The sequence below is a fragment of the Nematolebias whitei genome, chromosome 1 (genome assembly GCF_014905685.2).
Source record: "Nematolebias whitei isolate Nwh7 chromosome 1, NemWhi1, whole genome shotgun sequence".
NCBI classification, from domain to species: domain Eukaryota; kingdom Metazoa; phylum Chordata; class Actinopteri; order Cyprinodontiformes; family Rivulidae; genus Nematolebias; species Nematolebias whitei.
This window is the reverse complement of record NC_056498.1, coordinates 69,235,333-69,255,408: the sequence shown is the minus strand read 5'-3', so window position 1 is coordinate 69,255,408 and position 20,076 is coordinate 69,235,333. Positions and strand designations below refer to the sequence as shown.

The window sequence follows — 20,076 nt, the reverse complement described above, 5'->3', positions numbered from 1 at the left end:
AATAATAATAATAATAATAATAATAATAATAATAATAATAATAATAACAGAAGGCGGGAGAAGCTGAACGCGCAGGTGGATGCTGAGGACAGGACCAGGAGATGTTCCCCCTGGCCCAGTTCGGGGTGCTGTCGGCTCTGGCCGCCGCGCTCACGTCGCTCGTGCTGCTGGTTCTGACCCGGCAGCTGTGGAGTCTCCGCTGGACCCTGACCCGGGACAAGGACTGCAAGCTGCCGCTGCCGAACGGATCCATGGGCTGGCCGCTGGTCGGGGAGACCTTCCACTGGCTTCTCCAGGTCAGAACAAGAACTCTTGTAACATTTTAAAAGTTTAAACATGTATTTTTTTATATAAAAGTTCTGGAGGAGGAGAAGCTTCTGGTTCTGCTCTCATCCTTCTTCTTCATTCAGAAACCCCTCCATCCTTCTCTCATCTCCTTCCAGCTGTCCAGTTTGTCTTTAAACAAAAACTTTAAATTCCCTCATAAAAAAGGACATAAACATGTTTTGAGTTTTTTTCCTCTAAAGTTTCTTTTTTTTCTAAAGACTCAAACATTTCCCATCCTGGGAGCAGTGCATTTCTTTATTAAAGTTGGGAAGGAGTTTCGGACAAAACATTAAAGAACCATTTTTATTCTGAAGAGAATAGTGTGTTTAAAGTCTGCTCCAGGGCTGTGAGAAGTTATGTCATTTATTTATTTATTTATTTTTACAAGTGATTTGCACCAAAACCTCAGAAAGATCAAAAACTACAAATATGTCAGAAAACAATGACAAGTACAAACTTTTTCCACTCATACAATGAAAGCATTTTAAAGAACAAAAATTATATTCATATAAAAAAAAAAGAAATAGGGTTGTTAGCTCAATCATCCAAGATCAACAAAAAAGGTTAAATGGGACAGATCTGGTTGGCAGGTGGTAGACTGAAGAAGTCATCAGGATGGGGGACGGAATGTTTCTCACTTAAAGAAACAGATGACACAATTTAACCTTTTTTTTGCTAAACAAATAAAAAAAAATAAACTTTGGATACATGAAGTATTCAGTGTGTGTTCTCTCAGAGCTGTTGGACCACAGATGTTGTCCTTCATAGTCAGATTTATTTTTTTTTTTTTTTCACTTTTTGGAGGATTTTTTCAGCATTCAGTCCATCATTTCTCTCCTTGTTCACCATGTTTTTTCTGTCCGCTCTTGGATAAAGCCCAGCTCTGTTCAGCTTGATATGGACAGATTCTTCTGCTCAGAGGAGCCATCAGCTTCATCATCCTGGACCGACACGTTTGGGCCTTTCTCTGATTAATTATCTCACCTGTTCTGGGGAGTTTGGGCGTGTAGGACCTTCTCTCGGCTGGTTTGCTGTGGTGCCATTATTTTTTATTTTATTCACTCACCCCCATATGAAGCTGGTGATTGCCTTTGAGTGCACGTGTTTGTCTGTTTGTTAGCAAAATGTTTCATACACTAGTGAATGAATGTATCTAGAACTGAGTACCTGCACTCCAGTCGCCATAGCTCATTTATTTCCTCAAACACAAAATGACTGCAACTCAGTCACTTATACAAAAATTCATCTGATGTGGGGTAAACTCAGATCATGCAACATTTTACAATACTGCGAAACATTTCATGTGACCTGCATCATTTCTCAACATAAGAGCTTATGTCGAACCTTCCGTTGATATGATTTCCTTCAAGATGTAGTTATTGATCTGAACATGTATTTTAATGGGACTCTGTTAAGGCTTTATTATGTTTTAACTTTGATGTGTAGTTCTTTACATCTCAGCTGTGTAGATTAACTGTGTGTTGCTTCTGAATGTTTTCAGCGCAAAGGGGGTGAAGACATACACAAGCACCACTTTTCAGCTTTATATTTTACTTATCCTTTTTTTTTTTTTTAAATCCCTCCAAAGGGTTCCAACTTCCACATCTCACGTCGAGAGCGTCATGGAAACGTGTTTAAGACTCACCTCCTGGGAAAACCCGTCATCCGGGTCACTGGAGCAGAAAATATCAGGAAGATCCTGCTGGGGGAGCACAGCCTTGTGTGCACCCAGTGGCCCCTGAGCACCCGCATCATCCTGGGACCCAACACCCTGGTCAACTCTGTTGGAGACGTGCACAAAAAGAAGAGAAAAGTAACAAACTCAAGCAACATCAATCCACCCTGCTTTAATCTGGCTGCCAGGCACTAACTTCTCGTGCTTTGTTTTCTGATCCATCGTTAAGATCCTGGCCAAAGTGTTTAGCCGGGAGGCTCTGGAGTCCTACCTGCCCCGACTGCAGGACCTCATCAAGTCTGAAGTTGCCAAGTGGTGCTTGGAGCCGGGCGCTGTGGACGTGTACAGCTCAGCTAAGTCCTTGACATTCCGCATTGCCATCAGCGTCCTGCTAAATCTGCAGCTGGAGGAAGAGCGGATCCTTTACCTGGCTGAGATCTTTGAACAGCTCATGAATAATCTGTTCTCACTCCCCATCGATGCACCACTGAGCGGGCTGCGAAAGGTACGAAATGTGCTCCACATACTCCATCATTTATATTATAATGCAGTGGCGATCTGTATGTCATCATGTAAAGAAAACAAAATATAATGGTAATGATAAAAATTATTCATGTACAGTAGTCCCTCGCTACTTCACGGTTTGGTTAACGCGGATTCGCTCTATCGTGGTTTTTCAAAATAAGATTGGACGGGACACACAATTGGCTGAGTGATGGATGAGCTGCACAATCTGCATGGATTTTTTAAAATTTAAAATAAATTATTTTAAATCATTTAAATAATGTACATTTGTGCAGCCCAGAGCAGCAGAAAAAGCTTTCTCCTGCACCATTGTGTAGCCCTTACTGCTGCAGGATAAACTTCCTGCTGCAGCTGAACAGCTGATCAAATGTGCAGCGTGCAGAGCGGAGAAGTTGGCGTGGCCAAGAGTGCTTGCAGGTGGCAAAGAGAAGAGGAGGCAGAGAGCTGAAATCATTACATTCTGTGCTCTTTTAGAGCATTTAGAGTTTAAAAACTTTGTTTAGAATATTGCAAGAATGTGGGAAGGGTTTAAAACGCCATATATATATACATACATATATATATTGGGGGAGTGGTGGCGCAGAGGTTAGAGAGGTGGGCTTGTGATCCGAAGATCGCCGGTTCACGCCCCGACCCCGACAACATCAAAATTGTGGGTGGGGTAGGTGAAACACCCACACTTGCCCCCACCCTCATTCGCCCCACTCTGGGCCCATGAGCAAGGCCCTTAACCCCACCATGTGCTCCCTAAACAGGTCTCTCTTGAAAATGAGTTCCCGTGGCTCAATGAGACTAACCTGGATAAATAAAGGCTAAATAAAAAAAAAAAAAAATAATAAAAAAAAAATATATATATATATATAAATTATATATATATATATATTATATATATAAATTATATATATAAATTATATATATATATATATATATATATACCATAACATAAACTACTACTTACTACTTGTACCACTATTCCTACTTCGCGGTTTTCACTCATCGCGGACCTTCAGGGTATGGATCCCGCATGATAAACGAGGGACTACTGTAAACCTAAATGGGATATTTAACCTTAATTTTATAGAATATAAAGTTTCAGTGTGACTGTTCACATTTACAGTTTGCAAATGAAATCTTAATGTGGTGCAAAGAAAAGGCAGCACCAACCAAACAGCTAATACCAGGGCTTAATTTGTAAACTGATCGATGCCGGAACGCAAATAGTGGGCAGGTGATCTGGTGGGTGGGGGAGTGGGGGTGTTCTAGGGAACACGCATGCTCACAAGACAAGAACCTGACAAGTTGTTTAATGACAATATATTTTGTTAGCAAAGAACAGAGTCCTAACATTTATTAAACATTACTTATATATATAAAAAAAAAAAAACACGTTAAAATTGTGCTTTGACAAACTCATCGATAAAACTAAAAAAAATTGTCAATACGAAAGAAGAAAAGAGGGGCAGGTATCACTCTTGCTTTGAGGCCCTGTTTACACGAAAACTATTTCTGGTGAAAATGGAAGAGTTTTGTTGCTTTTGTACAGTTCATTTACAATAAAATAGTGAATGTTTTCTCTGACAATGGCACAATTTGAGAACGGGTTCCAGAGTGCAATAGTTCAAAGTGTCCATTGTTGTGTAAACAGAAAATAATAATATTTTCAGTCAGGGAATCCCTGGCTCATGCGCAGTATGAGGCAAAACATAACGGCTTCCTACAATCCACAGATGAAGAAACTATCGACAATGAACTGGCATGATTCCCAGTCAATGTTCTCTTGAAATTTGGTGGTTTTATAATTCAAAGTCACCCTAAGCAACAGTTGAACCTTGTCGTCTGTCCATAGAAATATTTTATTCTCTGCCATCTCGACCATTGTAGTGATTTTCAGGTAGATCTTTTGTAGGGGTTGAACGACTACATATTTTTTAAAGTCGACATTAACATGATAATAGTCGAGTCGAATAGTTGATGATGTCATAGGAACTCCATCCATCCATCCATTTTCTTTACCCGCTTATTCCATTTTGGGTCACGGGGGTCGCTGGTGCCCATGTCCAGCAATCACTGTGCGAGGGGCGGGGTACACCCTGGACGGGTCGCAAGTCCATCACAGGGCCACATAGAAACAAACGAGACAAACAACCATTCACTCTCTCACTCACACCTAGGGACAATTTAGAGTTACCAATCAGCCTAACATGCATGTTTTTGGACTGTGGGAGGAAACCGGAGTACCCGGAGAAAACCCACGCATGCACGGAGAGAACATGCAAACTCCACCCAGAAAGGCCCCTGGACCGGGGTTTGAACCAAGGACCTGCTCGCTGAGAGGCAGCAGCTCTACCAGTTGCGCCACCGTGCTGCCCGTCATAGGAACTCAAGACGCTAAAAATTATTTATTTGCAAAAAAAAAAAAAAACATCGAGAGCGTATATTTATGCTCCTACCATTTATCATATTGCAAATAAGTAACAGGAAAACCAAAATTATTATTAGGCATCAAAAGTTAGTTTTAGTTTATTTCTTCTTCTTTCGGTTTTTCCCCTCTTCAGGGGTCTCCACAGCGTGTCATCCTCCTCCACCTCACTCTGTCCTCTGCATCCTCTGTCCTCACTCCATCTACCTCCATGTCCTCTCTAACTGCATCCATATATCTCCTCTTTGTCTTTTTCCTGGCAGCTGCATTTCTAACATCCTTCTACCAATATACCCACTGTCTCTCCTCTTGACTTGTCCAAACCATCTCAGTCTGGCCTCTAACTTTAACTCCCAGTTGTTCAACCTGTGCTGTACCTCTGATGACATCATTCCTAATCTTATCCAGCCTTGTCACTCCTAAGGAGAACCTTAGCATCTTCATTTCTGCCACTTCCAGTTCTTTCTCCTGTCTTTTTGTCAGTGCCACTGTCTCCAGACCATACAATATAGCTGGTCTCACCACTGTCTTGTAAACTTTTCCTTTGACCTTTGCTGACACCTTTTTGTCACAAATCACTCCTGAAACTTTTCTCCATCCACTCCTTCCTGCCTGGAATCTCTTTTTCACTTATTTACCACATTCCCCATTTTCCTGGACAGTCACCTCAAGTACTTGAAGTCCTTCATCTTTGTGACCTCTGCTCCTTGTAGCCTCACTGTTCCACCAGCCTCCCTTTCATTTACACACATGTACTCTGTCTTACTACAGCTGACTTTCATTCCTCTTCTTTCAAGTGCATACCTCCACCTCTCCAAGTTCTCTTCCACCTGTTCCCTGTTCTCACCACAGATCACAATGTCATCTGCAAACATCATCGTCCATGGGGATTCTTGCCTGACCTCATCTGTTAGTCGATCCATCACCAGAGCAAACAAGAAGGGGCTCAGAGCCGATCCTTGATGCAATCCCACCTCCACCTTGAAGTTATATGTCACTCCTACAGCACATCTCATCACTGTCCTGCTGTCCTCATACATGTCCTGTACCAGTCTGTTTTCTGCCACTCCAGATTTCCTCATGCCCTACCACACCTCCTCTCTTGGCACTCTGTCATATGCTTTTTTAAAATTCACAAAGACACAATGGAGTTCTTTCTGACCCTCTCTGTACTTCTCCATCAGCATCCCCAAAGCAAAGATGGCATCTGTGGTGCTGTTTCTTGGCATGAAACCATACTGCTGCTCACAGATAGTCACCTCTCGTCTAAGTCTAGCTTCCACAACTCTCTCCCAGATCTTCATTGTGTGGCTCATCAACTTAATTCCCCTGTAGTTGCTACAACTCTGTACATCACCCTTATTCTTAAAAATGGGCACCAGCACACTTCTTCTCCATTTCTGAGGCATTTTCTCACCCTCATATATGTCATTGAATATTTGAGTCAAAAACCTCACTGCCATCTCTCCAAGACAGTTCCAAACCTCCACTGGTATGTCATCAGGTCCTACTGCCTTCCCCTTCTTCATTCTTTTCAGAGCTTTCCGGACTTCACCCTCACTAATCTTTCCCACTTCCTGGTCCACAGTTTCTATGACCTCTATTTTTCTTTCTCTTTCATTCTCTTCATTCATTAGCTCCAAAGTACTCCTTCCATCATTCCATCACACTCTCCTCACTTGTTAGAACATTACAATTCCTATGTTTAATAAGCCTAACCTGCTGCACTTCGTTTCCAGCCTGATCCCTCTGTCTTGCCAATCGGTACAAGTCCTTCTTGCCCTCTTTAGTGCCCAGCCTCCCATACAACTCATAATACGCCTTCAGCTTTACCTCAGCTACCTCCCTATTTGCTCTATGTCCCATCTCCTTATATTCCTGTCTCCTCTCACTGTCATATTTCTTCTTGGCTAATCTCTTACTTTGAATGGTGTCCTGCACTTCAGTATTCCACCACCAGGTTTCCTTATCATCCATTCTCTGTCCAGATGACACACTAAGTACCTTCCTACCTGTCTCTCTAATTACTGTTGTTGTAGTAGCCCAGTCATTTGGAAGCTCTTTCTTACCATCCAGAGCCTTTAACAGCTCCTCTCTGAATTTCTTACAACATTCTTCCTTCTTCAGCTTCCACCATTTGGTTGTCTTCTCTGATTTTACTCTTTTTCTCATCTTCACAACAACAGTCATTCTACACACAACCATTCAGTGCTGTCTGGCTACGCTCTCCCCTGCCACAACCTTACAGTCTCCAATCTCCCTCAGGTTTCCTTTTCTACACAGAATGTAGTCGACCTGCGTACTCCTTCCTCCACTCTTATAGGTCACTTTATGTTCCTCCCTCTTTTGGAAATAGGTATTGACTATAGCCATTTCAATTCTCTTGGCAAAATCCACCACCATCTGTCCTACCTGGTTTCTTTCCTTGACACCAAACCTACCCATCACTTCCTCATCCCCTCTGTTTCTTTCACCAACATGTCCATTCAGGTCTGCTCCGGTCATCACTCTTTCCTCCCTGGGAATACTCTCTATCACTTCATCTAGATCTTTCCAAAATGTATCTTTCTCCTCCTCATCACGTCCAACCTGTGAAGCATATACTGACTATGTTTAGCATCAGACATTCTACTTCTACCTTCAGACACATCACCCTATCTGACACTGTCTTCACCTATACTACATTCTTTGCCAACTCCTCCTTCAGGACTCTTTCTATCCACCCCATCGTAAAACAGCTTGAACCCTGCTCCAATGCTGCAAGCCTTGCTGCCCTTTCACTTGGTCTCTTGGACACATAAAACATCTACCTTTCTTATCTGAATCATGTCAGCCAGCTCTCTACCTTTGCCTGTCATTGTCCCCACATTTAGAGTTGCAACCCTCAGTCCTACATTCTTCACTTTCCTCTTCTCCCTCTGTCTCCTGACACGTTTCCCTCCTTGTGGTCTTCGACTAACAGTAGCACAATTTCTGCTGGCATCCTGTTTGTCAACAGCACCGGTGGCGGTCGTTGTTAACCCGGGCCTCGACTGATCCGGTATGGTTTCACTTTGATGAACTCGCATTATGGTTTTGGCAAAAGTGTGTTACATTGGATGCCATTCCTGACACAACCCTCACCATTTACCCAGGCTTGGGACTGGCACAAGAGATACACTGGCTTGTGCTCCCTAGAGGCTGGTTTAGTTTTATTTTATTTAATCCACTAAATAAAATAAACCACCGCAGAGGTGGTGGATTCTCCGGTGGCGCGCACCCCTGTTTTTATTTTATTTAGTGGATTAAATAAAATAAATACTATCCACAGGCAGTGGAGCGTGGTGCACACTGGCAGTGTGTACAGCAACTAATACACACACAGTGGGGTGCACGGTGGTGGATTCACTGGTGGAGCGCACCCCTGTTTTTATTTTTATTTCATTTAGTGTATTAAATAAAATGAAACTAAAAACAGTGGGCGGCATAATAAAACTGAAAACAACATTTTTTTAATTGAACTACATCCACACTGTTGATGACTTTCTACATGTTTGGGAAGACTTTGCTTGCTCCTCACCTTCCATCTGCTTGGAAAAATCCATTTTGTAGCGGGCTGGTGCTGATCATGTGACACATGACGCACCCACCGACTGCGACTAGTCGATGAGAAATATAAAAACTCGCAGGATGTCCTAGAATTGACTAGTCGATTAGTCTATTCAACCCCTACTGGCATGGCATGGGAATTGCACCTTTTCCACGTCTACCATTGTTGTGTAAACAGAGATTGTAATTAGAACATTTTCATGTAAATGTGTTAAAAGAAATGGGGGGGGGGAAAAAGCATTAATTGGATCATTGTCGTGTAAACAGGGCCTCAGTTTATACTCTTTGCTGCATGTGTGTTGTGGGTGACAAGTGTCCAGAGCATCATAAAAACAGAAGCTGACTGAGGAGGTGAATATATTTGTTAGCAAATAATGGAGTCCTAACATTTATTAAACAATACTATACTTCTGTCTTTAAAACAAAACAAAACAAAACAAAAAAAACACAACAAAATTGAGCTTTGACAAACTCATGGATAAAACTAAATAATTTTGTCAACGTGAAAGAGGAAAAGAGGGGGCAGGTATCATTTTGCTTTGAGTTTATACTCTTTGTTGCATGCGTGCTGTGAGTGACAAGTGTCCAGAGCATCACAAAAACAGCTGCCGAGGTGTCTGTTATTTATTTATTGTCTCAGCAGCAGAGCGGAGCGACACGGTTCAAGCATGCTCCCCAAATCCATCCATCCATTATCTTTTACCCCCTTATTCCATTTTGGGTCACGAGTGTCGCTGGTGCCCATGTCCAGCAATCACTGTGCGAGGGGCGGGGTACACCCTGGACGGGACGCAAGTCCATCAAAGGGACACAGAGACAAACAATTTTAACCAGGGACCTGCTAACTGAGAGGCAGCAGCTCTACCAGTTGTGCCACCGTGCTGCCCGCTCCCCAAATCAGTTTACATATAAGTTTTATTTGTTCAAGCCAATCATATTTGTTCATAACTTTATTATTAGTAAGCCTGAGAGTTGCTGGATCCAAGCAAACCGTTGCCGGAACGCATTCTGTCAAAACAAGAGAGTTCCTGGATATTGTTCCGACAGGATCCGACACACATTAAGCCCTGGTTTATACATTTTCAGCTGCCCCAAAATAAATAAAAAAGACTAGCAGAAAATAAGTCATCCACAAGTAAGGTTGATAAAGGTCAGTTTCAAAATATCTTTCACCACATTTTATCTTTTGTCAGTGCCACTGCTGGAGTTGGTCTTCCTGTTTGAAATATCATTATATCATCTGCAAAAGATCACATTGAAAAAGGCAACAAGATATCTACAACCTTCATGTCCCACTCCACCAGGACTGCCAGTTAATGCTGTTAGAGGATTCCTGCAGGCCTTACCTGCATGTTGTGGTCCCATCCACCCTACATCAACATTTTGATTGGTTATTTTCATGTCAGGTACTGATCAAACTCATCCAGGACTATCTCTGACTGAGCTAAAGTTTTCTTTTGAGAGTAAAGTCATAACCAATGAGAAAGCTCCTTCAAATAAGTTTCTGCCTGGAAACACAAAAGTCAAGGATCAAGGTCAAGTTTTTTTTTATTGTCATTCACACCACATGTGGTACATGAGGTGGAATGAAACTATGTACACAGGGTCCCAGTTACATCCAACAAAAATACAAATTGTAAAAAAAAAAAACAGTAAAAAGATCTAAAATATGAAATAAGACTATACTAAGCACTAATAGTACAAAACAATGCGCCAAACAACAGCAGCACAAACATGAGTCTGTGTGAGCAGATGAGTACGAATGAACACAGGAACAAGAAACAGATCAGCAGCATGAGATCAGCATCATGGATAGTCAGCAGCACATATCAACAATCAAGTGGCATTACAGTGATTTATTTCACAGTGACATTTTTCCACAGTAATTTTCACAGTGATAATTCTGACTAGGGATTTTAAAATGAATCTGATTGGATAACTATTTTTTTCATAAATTTGTTTATAGAAAATAGGAGAAATTTGCAGAAAAACGACATTGACAATTATATTTAAATATTTAAATGTAACATTTCATATGTGCTGAATCCTTAGGCCTTCTCTGAAGATGATGAAAATCTGAAGGTTCATCACTGCTACATTGATACCAAAGCATTGGGACAAACAGTGTGCTTATTCTTTTGTCCAGGGGATAAGAGCCAGAGAAATTTTGCATGCTAACATGGAGAGGATCATAGAGGAAAAACTGGCACGGCAGCAGGTGGAAGATGAATATCATGATGCTTTTGATTACATACTGTCCAGTGCCAAGGAGCACGGCCAGAAGCTCAGCATCCAGGAGATCAAGGTACTAAACTCAATATCAGTGTTTTAAACAAAAAAAAAAATCACACTTTTTTAATGCTTAAAGTCTGTGTTGGCAATGTCTCAAATTTCATTTAAATATTTGTAAAATTGACTCCAGTATAGATATTTTGTCTTTGCTGTGGTTGATGAGCTGTGGCATTTGTTTTGAATATTGTTGACTACAGAAGTTAACGGCTTGTTTTTCATCCATCTGTTCCTTCTTCCTGTTCCTCTCAAACCCAGCCGGTTGAAGCAGATGGCCGCTTGTCCTGAGTCTGGTTCTGCTAAATCTTTCTTCCTCATGAGGGAGTTTTTCCTTTCCACTGTCACCTTCGTGCTTGCTCAAGATGAGAATCTGTGATGAAGTTAAATTCAAAGCAGTCTGCTCCTCAGATAATGTTATTAACTTACTTTTCATCTATATTAATATTTCTGTTCAGTCCCCTGAGATGACATGTGTTGTGACTTGGCACTATATAAATAAACTGAATTGAATTGAATTCGACAGGGAGCCAATGGAGAGAAGCTAAAACTGGAGATATATGATCTCTCCTACTAACCCCAGTTAAGACTCTGGCAGCAGCATCAACTAAAGACTTTTTAAAGAAGTATTTGGACACCCAGATAATAAACCATTGCAATACTCTAGTCTAGACGTGACAAATGTATGATCCATCCATCCATCCATCCATCCATCCATCCATCCATCCATCCATCCATCCATCCATCCATCCATCCATCCATCCATCCATCCATTCATCCACAGTTCCACAATGAACCTGTATTGTGAGGAGTGAAAGGACAATCTGCATGCGATTCTAGCTTACCGAACACCTCAGGTTTATGACTCGAACCCCACACTCCCTGTTCTTTGAACTGAGAAAGAAACAGTCCTCTGAAATAACAAGAAAGACAACTATTCACACTCCCATTCACACATAGTGACAGTATAGAGTAGCATGGATTGACTGTTTAGGATTGGAAGCACGACTTGTCATGCTGACCTAAATTTTAGACTACAACCATAAGAAATTCAGAAACAATCTGGAGCAGGCGTGACACTCATGGCAGTATTGTGACATAATCCTCCAGTGAACAGTTGCATCTTGATGCCGTTCAAGACAGTCCTATCAGGGTTGGCATATATAGCATGATTAGGACATAGGGCAGTACCTACAGAAAGAGGTATATAAGCTGGAAAAACCTTTTGGGAAAGTATGAAGATTACTTGGGATTTCTCCTCAGATAATTTTTACATTGATTAAGGTTTTCCAAGCTGGCTTTGATCCTGCCAAGTTGGAATAGGTTGTGTAAATTGTGGAAATAATAAAGGGGTTGTCATCCAGGGTCCTGTCTAATAGGTTTCTGCTGAACATGATTTTTGGAAAATGTTTATAATCGTTAAAATCAGGTGTTTTGAAGCATCTTAAACATACAAATCAGTTGGTCTCAAGGACCAGCTTTGATAAACTATAATGAAAAAGTCCACCTCTCTGTCTTCTTTCTATCAGGAAACAGCAGTGGAGCTCATATTTGCTGCTCACTCCACCACAGCCAGCGCTGCCACATCGCTGATTTTACAACTACTTCGTCACCCGGTGGTGGTGGAAAGAGCCAGAGTGGAGCTTGAGGCTGAGGGCCTTAGCTATCAACAGAATCAGAGGTCTTGTTCCACCATAAATAAAGAGCAGGATGATGCTGAAACTGAAACAACCCACCTGCTAAACAGCTGCACTCAAAATGCTGGCGATGAGTTTCCACGGTCCAAGTCTCACGTACCGCACCTGACACTGGACAAGCTGAGCCAGCTTCATTACATCGACTGCATTGTCAAGGAGGTGCTCCGCTTCCTGCCACCAGTCTCTGGTGGTTACAGGGTGGCACTGCAGACATTTGAACTTGATGTAAGTATAACTCCTTGTTAGGAAGATCTGTTTGCTTTTTCTTTGACAAATGATGGCATTTTATTTTAGTGTAAATAATGCAGCATCAACACATCTTGAATGAGACTGATCAAAGTGAATCCTTTAACACACACACACACTAGGTGATAAATATTTACAACACTGAGAAACGCAGCCATAAGGCATGCAATGCACAAAGCTTTCTATTTCAAGTGCTCTAACATTGCCAGCATGTACAAAGTACAATTATTGAGCATTTACATTGTATTTGGTTACAATGGGCGGCTGTGGCTGAGTGGTTAGAGCAGTTGTCCTCCAATACAAGAGTTGGGGGTTCAAATCCACCAACAGTCACATACTGAAGTGTCCCTGGGCAAAACACTGAACCCCTCATTGCCTCTGATGTGTGTCCCATCAGTGTATGAATTTGATAAAGCACTGGTTAGATTGATTTGTTCAATTATCTTTGTAGAGATCTACTTTGTAGTAAAGTGCTGTATGAATGGGTAAATGAGGACACAGGTTGTGTTGTAAAGCTCTTTGAGTATCTTAATAAGATAGAAAGGCGTATATAAGTACAGTCCATTTACAATTTACATAAATAAAATCTTCCACAAATGTCAGAAATACCTGATTCATCTTCATAAACAGCATCATCAGTTGTTCTGCTCAGTCTGACAGTTTATCTTCTGTTTAAGAAGCCAAACTAAACTCACAGCAGCAATTCAAACATCAATTTGTTTCAAGTCCTTGTTTGTGAATTAATGAGAAGTAGAAACTTTTGTGACCAGACAGTATGAAACCAGTACCAAAACGACACCATGTCCACATCCTTGGCCTTCTTTTATTGCCACATACTGTATACTCCAACATTAGAAAATGTACACAACACTGTGAACAATGAATCATGTGGTATCTATGTCAGTAACACAAAAGAACATGCCACTGACATACAGCGGAAAAGATGAAACAAAAAAACGAAGGCAAAAAAGCACTACAAGTGCACACTGATAATTTCTGCTGCAGACAGAGCATGACATGAGGATGTGTAAATTTACTGTTGAGTCATTTTTACATAATTTTAGTCAGTTTGATGTAATTGTTTTAAAGTTGCTTCTGACATTTTCAATATGACTAAAAAATCAACTAAGTATTGTGGGACATCACATGGTATACATGTTCACATGCATACAAAGGCAATTACATTTTTAAGCACACATCTCAATATGCCATTATGTAGCTGTCTAAAAGTGATACAGATGTGCACAAAAAGAAATTTGTTGGCCAGGTTTTTTCCAAATGTTTCCATTCTGTTTTTAACATGAACATTGATATAATGTTTATGAACACGTTCAGCTTATTTGTCACAATAACACACAAAATAATACAAAAAATTATATAACCAGAATGCAGTGGAAAATATGAATGAAATGCAAGATTTTAACTGACAATTGTCAAAATAAACATTAAACAAAAGATAATTGACCTCACTGCTATGGCCACAAACTACAGCAACGTGCCACTACTAAGTTCCATTTATTTGTAAAACTGTTGTGTAAAAAAAACAAGTAAAAAAAAAAAAAACCTGTATGAAAATCAAGTTCAAGTCAATTTTATTGTCATTCAAATCACATGTGGTACATGAGGTGGAACGAAATTGTGTACACAGGATTCCAGTTACATCCATCAATAGCAAAAATATAAAATGCAAAAGAAACAGTATACAATGATCTAAGGTTTAATCTAAGATGTAAACCAAATGAATGAAACACATAAAGCAACGCTTTGGAGCATCTTATGAACTGCATTGTTCTGTCTTTCCTAAACTAAAACTCATTTTGTGAGAAATCAAAGGATAAATGTACTGAGTGGGGTTCCTGACTCTGCTCTGAATACAAGCATGGAGGTGAACAGGCAGTGTGTCTCCACGTGACCTTTGACCCCTGCTGTTTCTGGTCTGTGTGCGAGCACAGAAAATATGTCAGCTATATTGTTTAAATTCAAGCCTTGCATTACTGATTGGATTTCTTTTGATTTTGCACAGGGCTACCAGATCCCCAGAGGCTGGAGTGTGATGTACAGTATCAGGGACACACATGAGACCACACCTGTCTTTCAAAGCCCCGAGCTGTTTGACCCAGACCGGTTTGGTTCGGAGCGGGATGAAAGCCGCTCATCTCGGTTCAGCTACGTGCCCTTTGGTGGCGGTGTGCGGCGCTGCGTTGGAAAAGAACTGGCACAGATAATCCTTAAAACTCTGGCGGTGGAGCTAATTGGAACATGCAAATGGACCCTGGCCACGAAGAACTTCCCCAAAATGCAAACAGTGCCCATAGTTCATCCTGTAAACGGGCTGCACGTACATTTCTCCTACGACTACTGAATTTAACTGCAAATAGGACCTACAAACGTTTTACAAAGCTCATTCAGGTGATCATTTAGACCTTTTCAAACACTCTCCTAAGCAAAAAGAGCCAACCTCACAAGTCCTGATGGTTCAGTTCAGACCTACTTTTATTTTCTCAGATATAAAGAGTTTCACAACGCTCTCCTGCAACACTTGGTCTTTTTAGTTTGTGAATCTCTCTTTGGTGTAACACAACTACCTTTGAACTCACCTGTCAGTGTTTGGATCATGTCAGAGATTTCCATCCATCCATCTCTATATCTATCCATCTATCCATTTATCCATCTATCTATCCATTTATCCATCTAGCCATCTATCTATCCATTTATCGATTTATCCATCTATCCATCTATCTATCTATCCCATCCATTCATCCATTTACCCATCCATTATCATCCAATCCATCTATCCATCTTCATTCTTTAAAAAGTCTTAAGATATTTTTGTTTTCAAGTACAAAAAGTACTTCTCCACTGTGTACTTTCAAACAGACGAGTGTTTGCCCAGATGATGAACAGCAGACTCCATATTGAAAGTTCCTGCTGAGCGTCACAACAATGAACTACTGATGCCCCGAAAGGCAAACAAAGAAATATTATGTGGGAGTAAGTGTTCCATTTTACAAGTATGCCAAAAATAATTTTCTCTCAACTTTCTTGACTTAAATTAAATGAACATAATTTATTTTATTTTTTTCAGCACCTGCTCAGTGGAGCATGTGCAAACCCATTTTCTAAAATGGGGCACAAATGTGTTTTTGTTCCCCCGTTTCTTGAAGACATGTAGTCTCAGTTCCAGCACAACAAAAAGACAGCAGGCATTATTTCTTGATTCCAGTTTTAGTTTCTTAAAAATGAACAACAACAAAAGAATATTGAAAAAAAAAAAACTTGCTCCATCTGACACTTTCCTCCCTCCGCTGTTGGTTCAGTCTGACCTTAGCGACAGCAGCTGCTGCTGCCTCGTTAGTCCGACACACGTTTCAGCTGTGTACAAACAAACATCAGCTTCCTTTCATATGTGAGGGAAGCAAACAGCCTTCTAAAGTTTTTTAAGCTTTACATTTATTCAGCATGTTTTTTTTTTCTTCTGGTAATCAAGTAAACAGAGTAAAAAGTTTGAAATTGTGCTATTTAGGTTAACAAGATGTCCTCAGGATTCTAAAAAAAATGGTTTAAAAGATCTTTTTATGTTGATCGTATTGACAACAACCCAGAACTCATAGATCATTCTTGGGTTGGACTAAATACAGCCTAAAAGTAAAAGTTTAGTAAATGTTTCTATGGTGTTCAAGAAATCATGTTGTTTTGGCTTGATTTATCATTATTATTTTAATAAATAGACTTGGGGTGGAGGACAGCACGGTGGCACAGTTGGTAGAGCTGCTGCCTCTCAGTGAGCAGGTTACCCTGGTTCAAATCCCGGTCCTGGGGGCCCTCCTGGGTGGAGTTTGCATGTTCTCTCCGTGCATGCTTGAGTTTTCTCCGTGTACTCCTGTTTTGTCCCACAGACCAAAAACATGCATGTTTAGCTGATTGGTAACTCTAAATTGTCTCTAGGTGTGAGTGAGAGAGTGAATGGTTGTTTGTCTCGTTTGTCTCTATGTGTCCCTGTGATGGACTGGAGACCTGTCCAGGGTTTCCCCACCTCTCGCACAGTGACTGCTGGATATGGGCACCAGTGACCCCTGCAACCCAAAAAGGAAGAAGCGAGTAAAGATAATGGATGGATGGATGGATGGCCATGTTCCATACTCTGCTGATACAACTTTTCCCTGCCCTTCTGTAGAAAAACAATGATTTTATTATTCTGCTGCCTCTTTGTTTTATTAACAAATGTTAAGTTTTAAAATTCAAAATCTAGCATGAGGCTAGGATGAACAGAACCAGAGACAAAACTCAGCTGCATCACCTGATAAGAAAGGAAGTTTTACTAAACACCTGCAAGTCATGTTCACTAATATTTAAAAAAAGAAACTGGTGCTTTTGATTTCCTCACAAATTTTATAGTGAGAGAACCAAATAACATTAATATTGAGAACAAGTAGGACATGAGTACTTCATCTGACAGATTCATGGTTAAAGACAAAGCATGTCAGAGTAGTTAGTGTCATCTCACAGTTAAAAAGGCCACAGGACTGGTTTTCAGTGTGGATTTTGCATGTTCTTCCTGCACATGGATTTCTCCAGGGAATCCCAGAGTGGTTTTCTTCTACAGACCAAAATAATGCATGTTAAATTAATTGATAACTCTAAATTGTCCCTAGATGTGAGTGGTTATCTCTTCTGTATGTGTATTGGACTTACAAGCTGTGGGGTGTACCTGCTTGTTGCGCAGTGACTGCTGAAGAAAGGCACCAGCTCCCCATGACTCATATGAAAAACAGGTGCATTAAATTAATGGATGAATAAATACAAATAACCCTTTTCATCAACTTTTTTAACGTAGCTTTGCCTGTGTCTGTTTCCTCTGACTTATCTCTTTGAATTTCATGTTTAAACTGATTCACTTCACATGGGAGCTTCATGAAGATGCTTAAAATGCAAAGTAGACACAATGGACTCACACTGGACATAAGAAATGTGAGAATCATGTTCAGTTTGTTTTGAACTGTGGAACGTTCCACCATAAAGAACTACTTCAAGTTCAAAATATTATAAATTCACAAGCTTGTCTTCTTTTTATATAAATGTTTTATAGATCCTTGATCATACTTTTAAATCTGTATTAAATGAAGTAGCAATATGAATAAGCTGTATTTAAAATGCAAATATAGCATATATGCTGTAGAGACCCTAACCTGCAATGTAAATTTTTCTCTTCTCCCTTTTGTATTTGAGTAGTATTAACTGAGAATCAAATTATAATTATTAATATTATTATTTGTCTAATTCTGTTTCAGTATTTGTCTTATTGTCAGTTAGATGCTCTGTGAAATCTTATCTGTGAATAGATTTATAGAAGGAGATGGCACTTCTCGACACGGACTTTGTATATTATATTATTGTTTTCCTGTTTGTGTATTCAGTGAAATGTTAAGATGTAACTGCTGTACATTTGAGTCAATGAGACAATTACAAGAAGATAAACAAAAATTGTAAACAGTGTTTTCTTTCTTTGGGGAATTCAAAAATGGTTTTTTTTTATTCTGACTCAATTCCTAATTAAGTGCAGCTACAGTCAATTGAAGAGCTGTAATAATGCTATCAAATTTACAGATATAGAGCGAAAATTTGTTGTGGTAGTAGCTAAGGCTGTGTTCACATTGCAAGCAAAAGTGTCCCAACTCCTGACCTTGAGGGCCTTCCTGGGACAAGAACTGTATTTCATTGATTTGAGTCCAGAAACACAAGATTAAGTTCATCCAGAGACTTTCTAAGTGTCCTGCACTGATCAATTGAAAGAACACTCTCTTTTTATTATCATTACTATTTTCTTGATAATCAAAGTGTGTTTAGTTCAAACTATTTTTAAATGTTGAAGTGAACTACTCATTTTAAATCAACTGTGAAACAGTATTAATGAATTTTTAATCCTCATTCAAAGTAGAAATCAAGTTAGAATAGGTTACAGAGTAATTATGCATTTTCTGATTTTCTGTCTGAAATGAGCAAGTGTAAGTTGGTCCAAGGTCGGAGACAAACGCAAACAAATTTGTTGGAACGAACTGTCATGTTTTTAAATCCTCTCAGACATAAATAGAGAAGCTGGCACCTGTTTTCTCCCAACTCGCCTAAACATTTCTCTTGTCTGTCTCAAAAACATTTTCAGTCTGTTCCAAAACATTGTTCTGTTTTTCTGACTTCTAGTGACCTCTTACGTCACAAAAACACACCCCTGATTAGCTATTTCGGCCAATCAGGACTTCCCAAATGAACCGGAAACAGAACTCTTTAAATGTCGGCACTTCCTAGTTCCAGCCAGTGCGGTGGGAGAGCAGTTCAGTTCGGAGAGCAGAACCGAACAGAAAAAGTGCTGGAGAAGAACAGGAGGTTCCAGACATGATCCGCAGTTCTTCCGAGTCTTGTGGAAATTTTGGAATCTTCCACATCTGAGTGGAGCCTCTGACGGACTTACTCCTCTTGTGAGTCCACCAGTGGGGTGAACGTGTGTCGGACGGAATACCGTCACTACTTCGGACGATTCACAGCTGTTCCTACGGAGACGCTGAAAGGGTGCGTTAAATGGAACTCCGTACCAGTGGAGACACCTTCTACAGGTAAAGAGTCGATTTACACTACCTAAGTGTACCGAGGAGGAAGCTGAGATCAAATGGAGCGTGCCGTCTGATACCGACACATATTCACTCATCCATCTTTTCCTCTCCATTTAAACTTCATTTCCATCTTTAAACTCTTCTATCTTGCCAGTAATCATCCAGATATTTTCAGAAATGTCTGATTTAAAGTTGCAAGGGAAATCATGGCCGTATGGTTTCCTAATTGCAAAGCTTGCTAATTAATTAAGCTGTTATTGTAATCAATTTTGCCAAATTAATGTAAATGTTTGATGTTAAACTTTGATTCTGTTAATAAATGATCGCATTCATTTGATGGGTCAAAGAAAATTAACGTCTCACGTTACATTTAATTATTCAATGCACGATATTATTCAGTCCAGAAAAATGAAAGAATCCGTTTAATTTATGAATATATCACAGATATATGTTCATCTACTATATATATATATATATATATATATACAACCCAGGAAACCCTTGTATATGGTACTAAATCAGATTTATATCCAATGATTTTTACAGTGACCTCAGGTTAAAGGGTCATGTTGCAATTAGGGGTTGAACGAGTATATAATTTTTAAACTCGACATTAACATAATAAAACCCGAGTAGAACTCGAGTATTTGATGATGTCATAGATCTCAAGATACAAAAACAAATGGGGATCTTATAGGCATATATTTTTAA

The 20,076-nt window shown here is 40.0% G+C and overlaps 1 protein-coding gene across 1 annotated transcript; it reads left to right on the top strand.

Annotated features, from left to right (window-relative positions):
• Positions 1–101: 101 nt before the first annotated feature.
• LOC119419713 (cytochrome P450 26B1) lies at positions 102–19,133 on the top strand (the record flags this gene model as incomplete). Its single annotated transcript, XM_037687104.1, has 7 exons — positions 102–296; positions 1,916–2,140; positions 2,232–2,507; positions 10,681–10,839; positions 12,350–12,742; positions 14,787–15,114; positions 19,108–19,133. Coding segments are annotated over exons 1-7 (1,602 nt in total), but the record flags the coding sequence as incomplete, so codon positions are not given.
• Between the last annotated feature and the right edge of the window lie 943 nt (positions 19,134–20,076).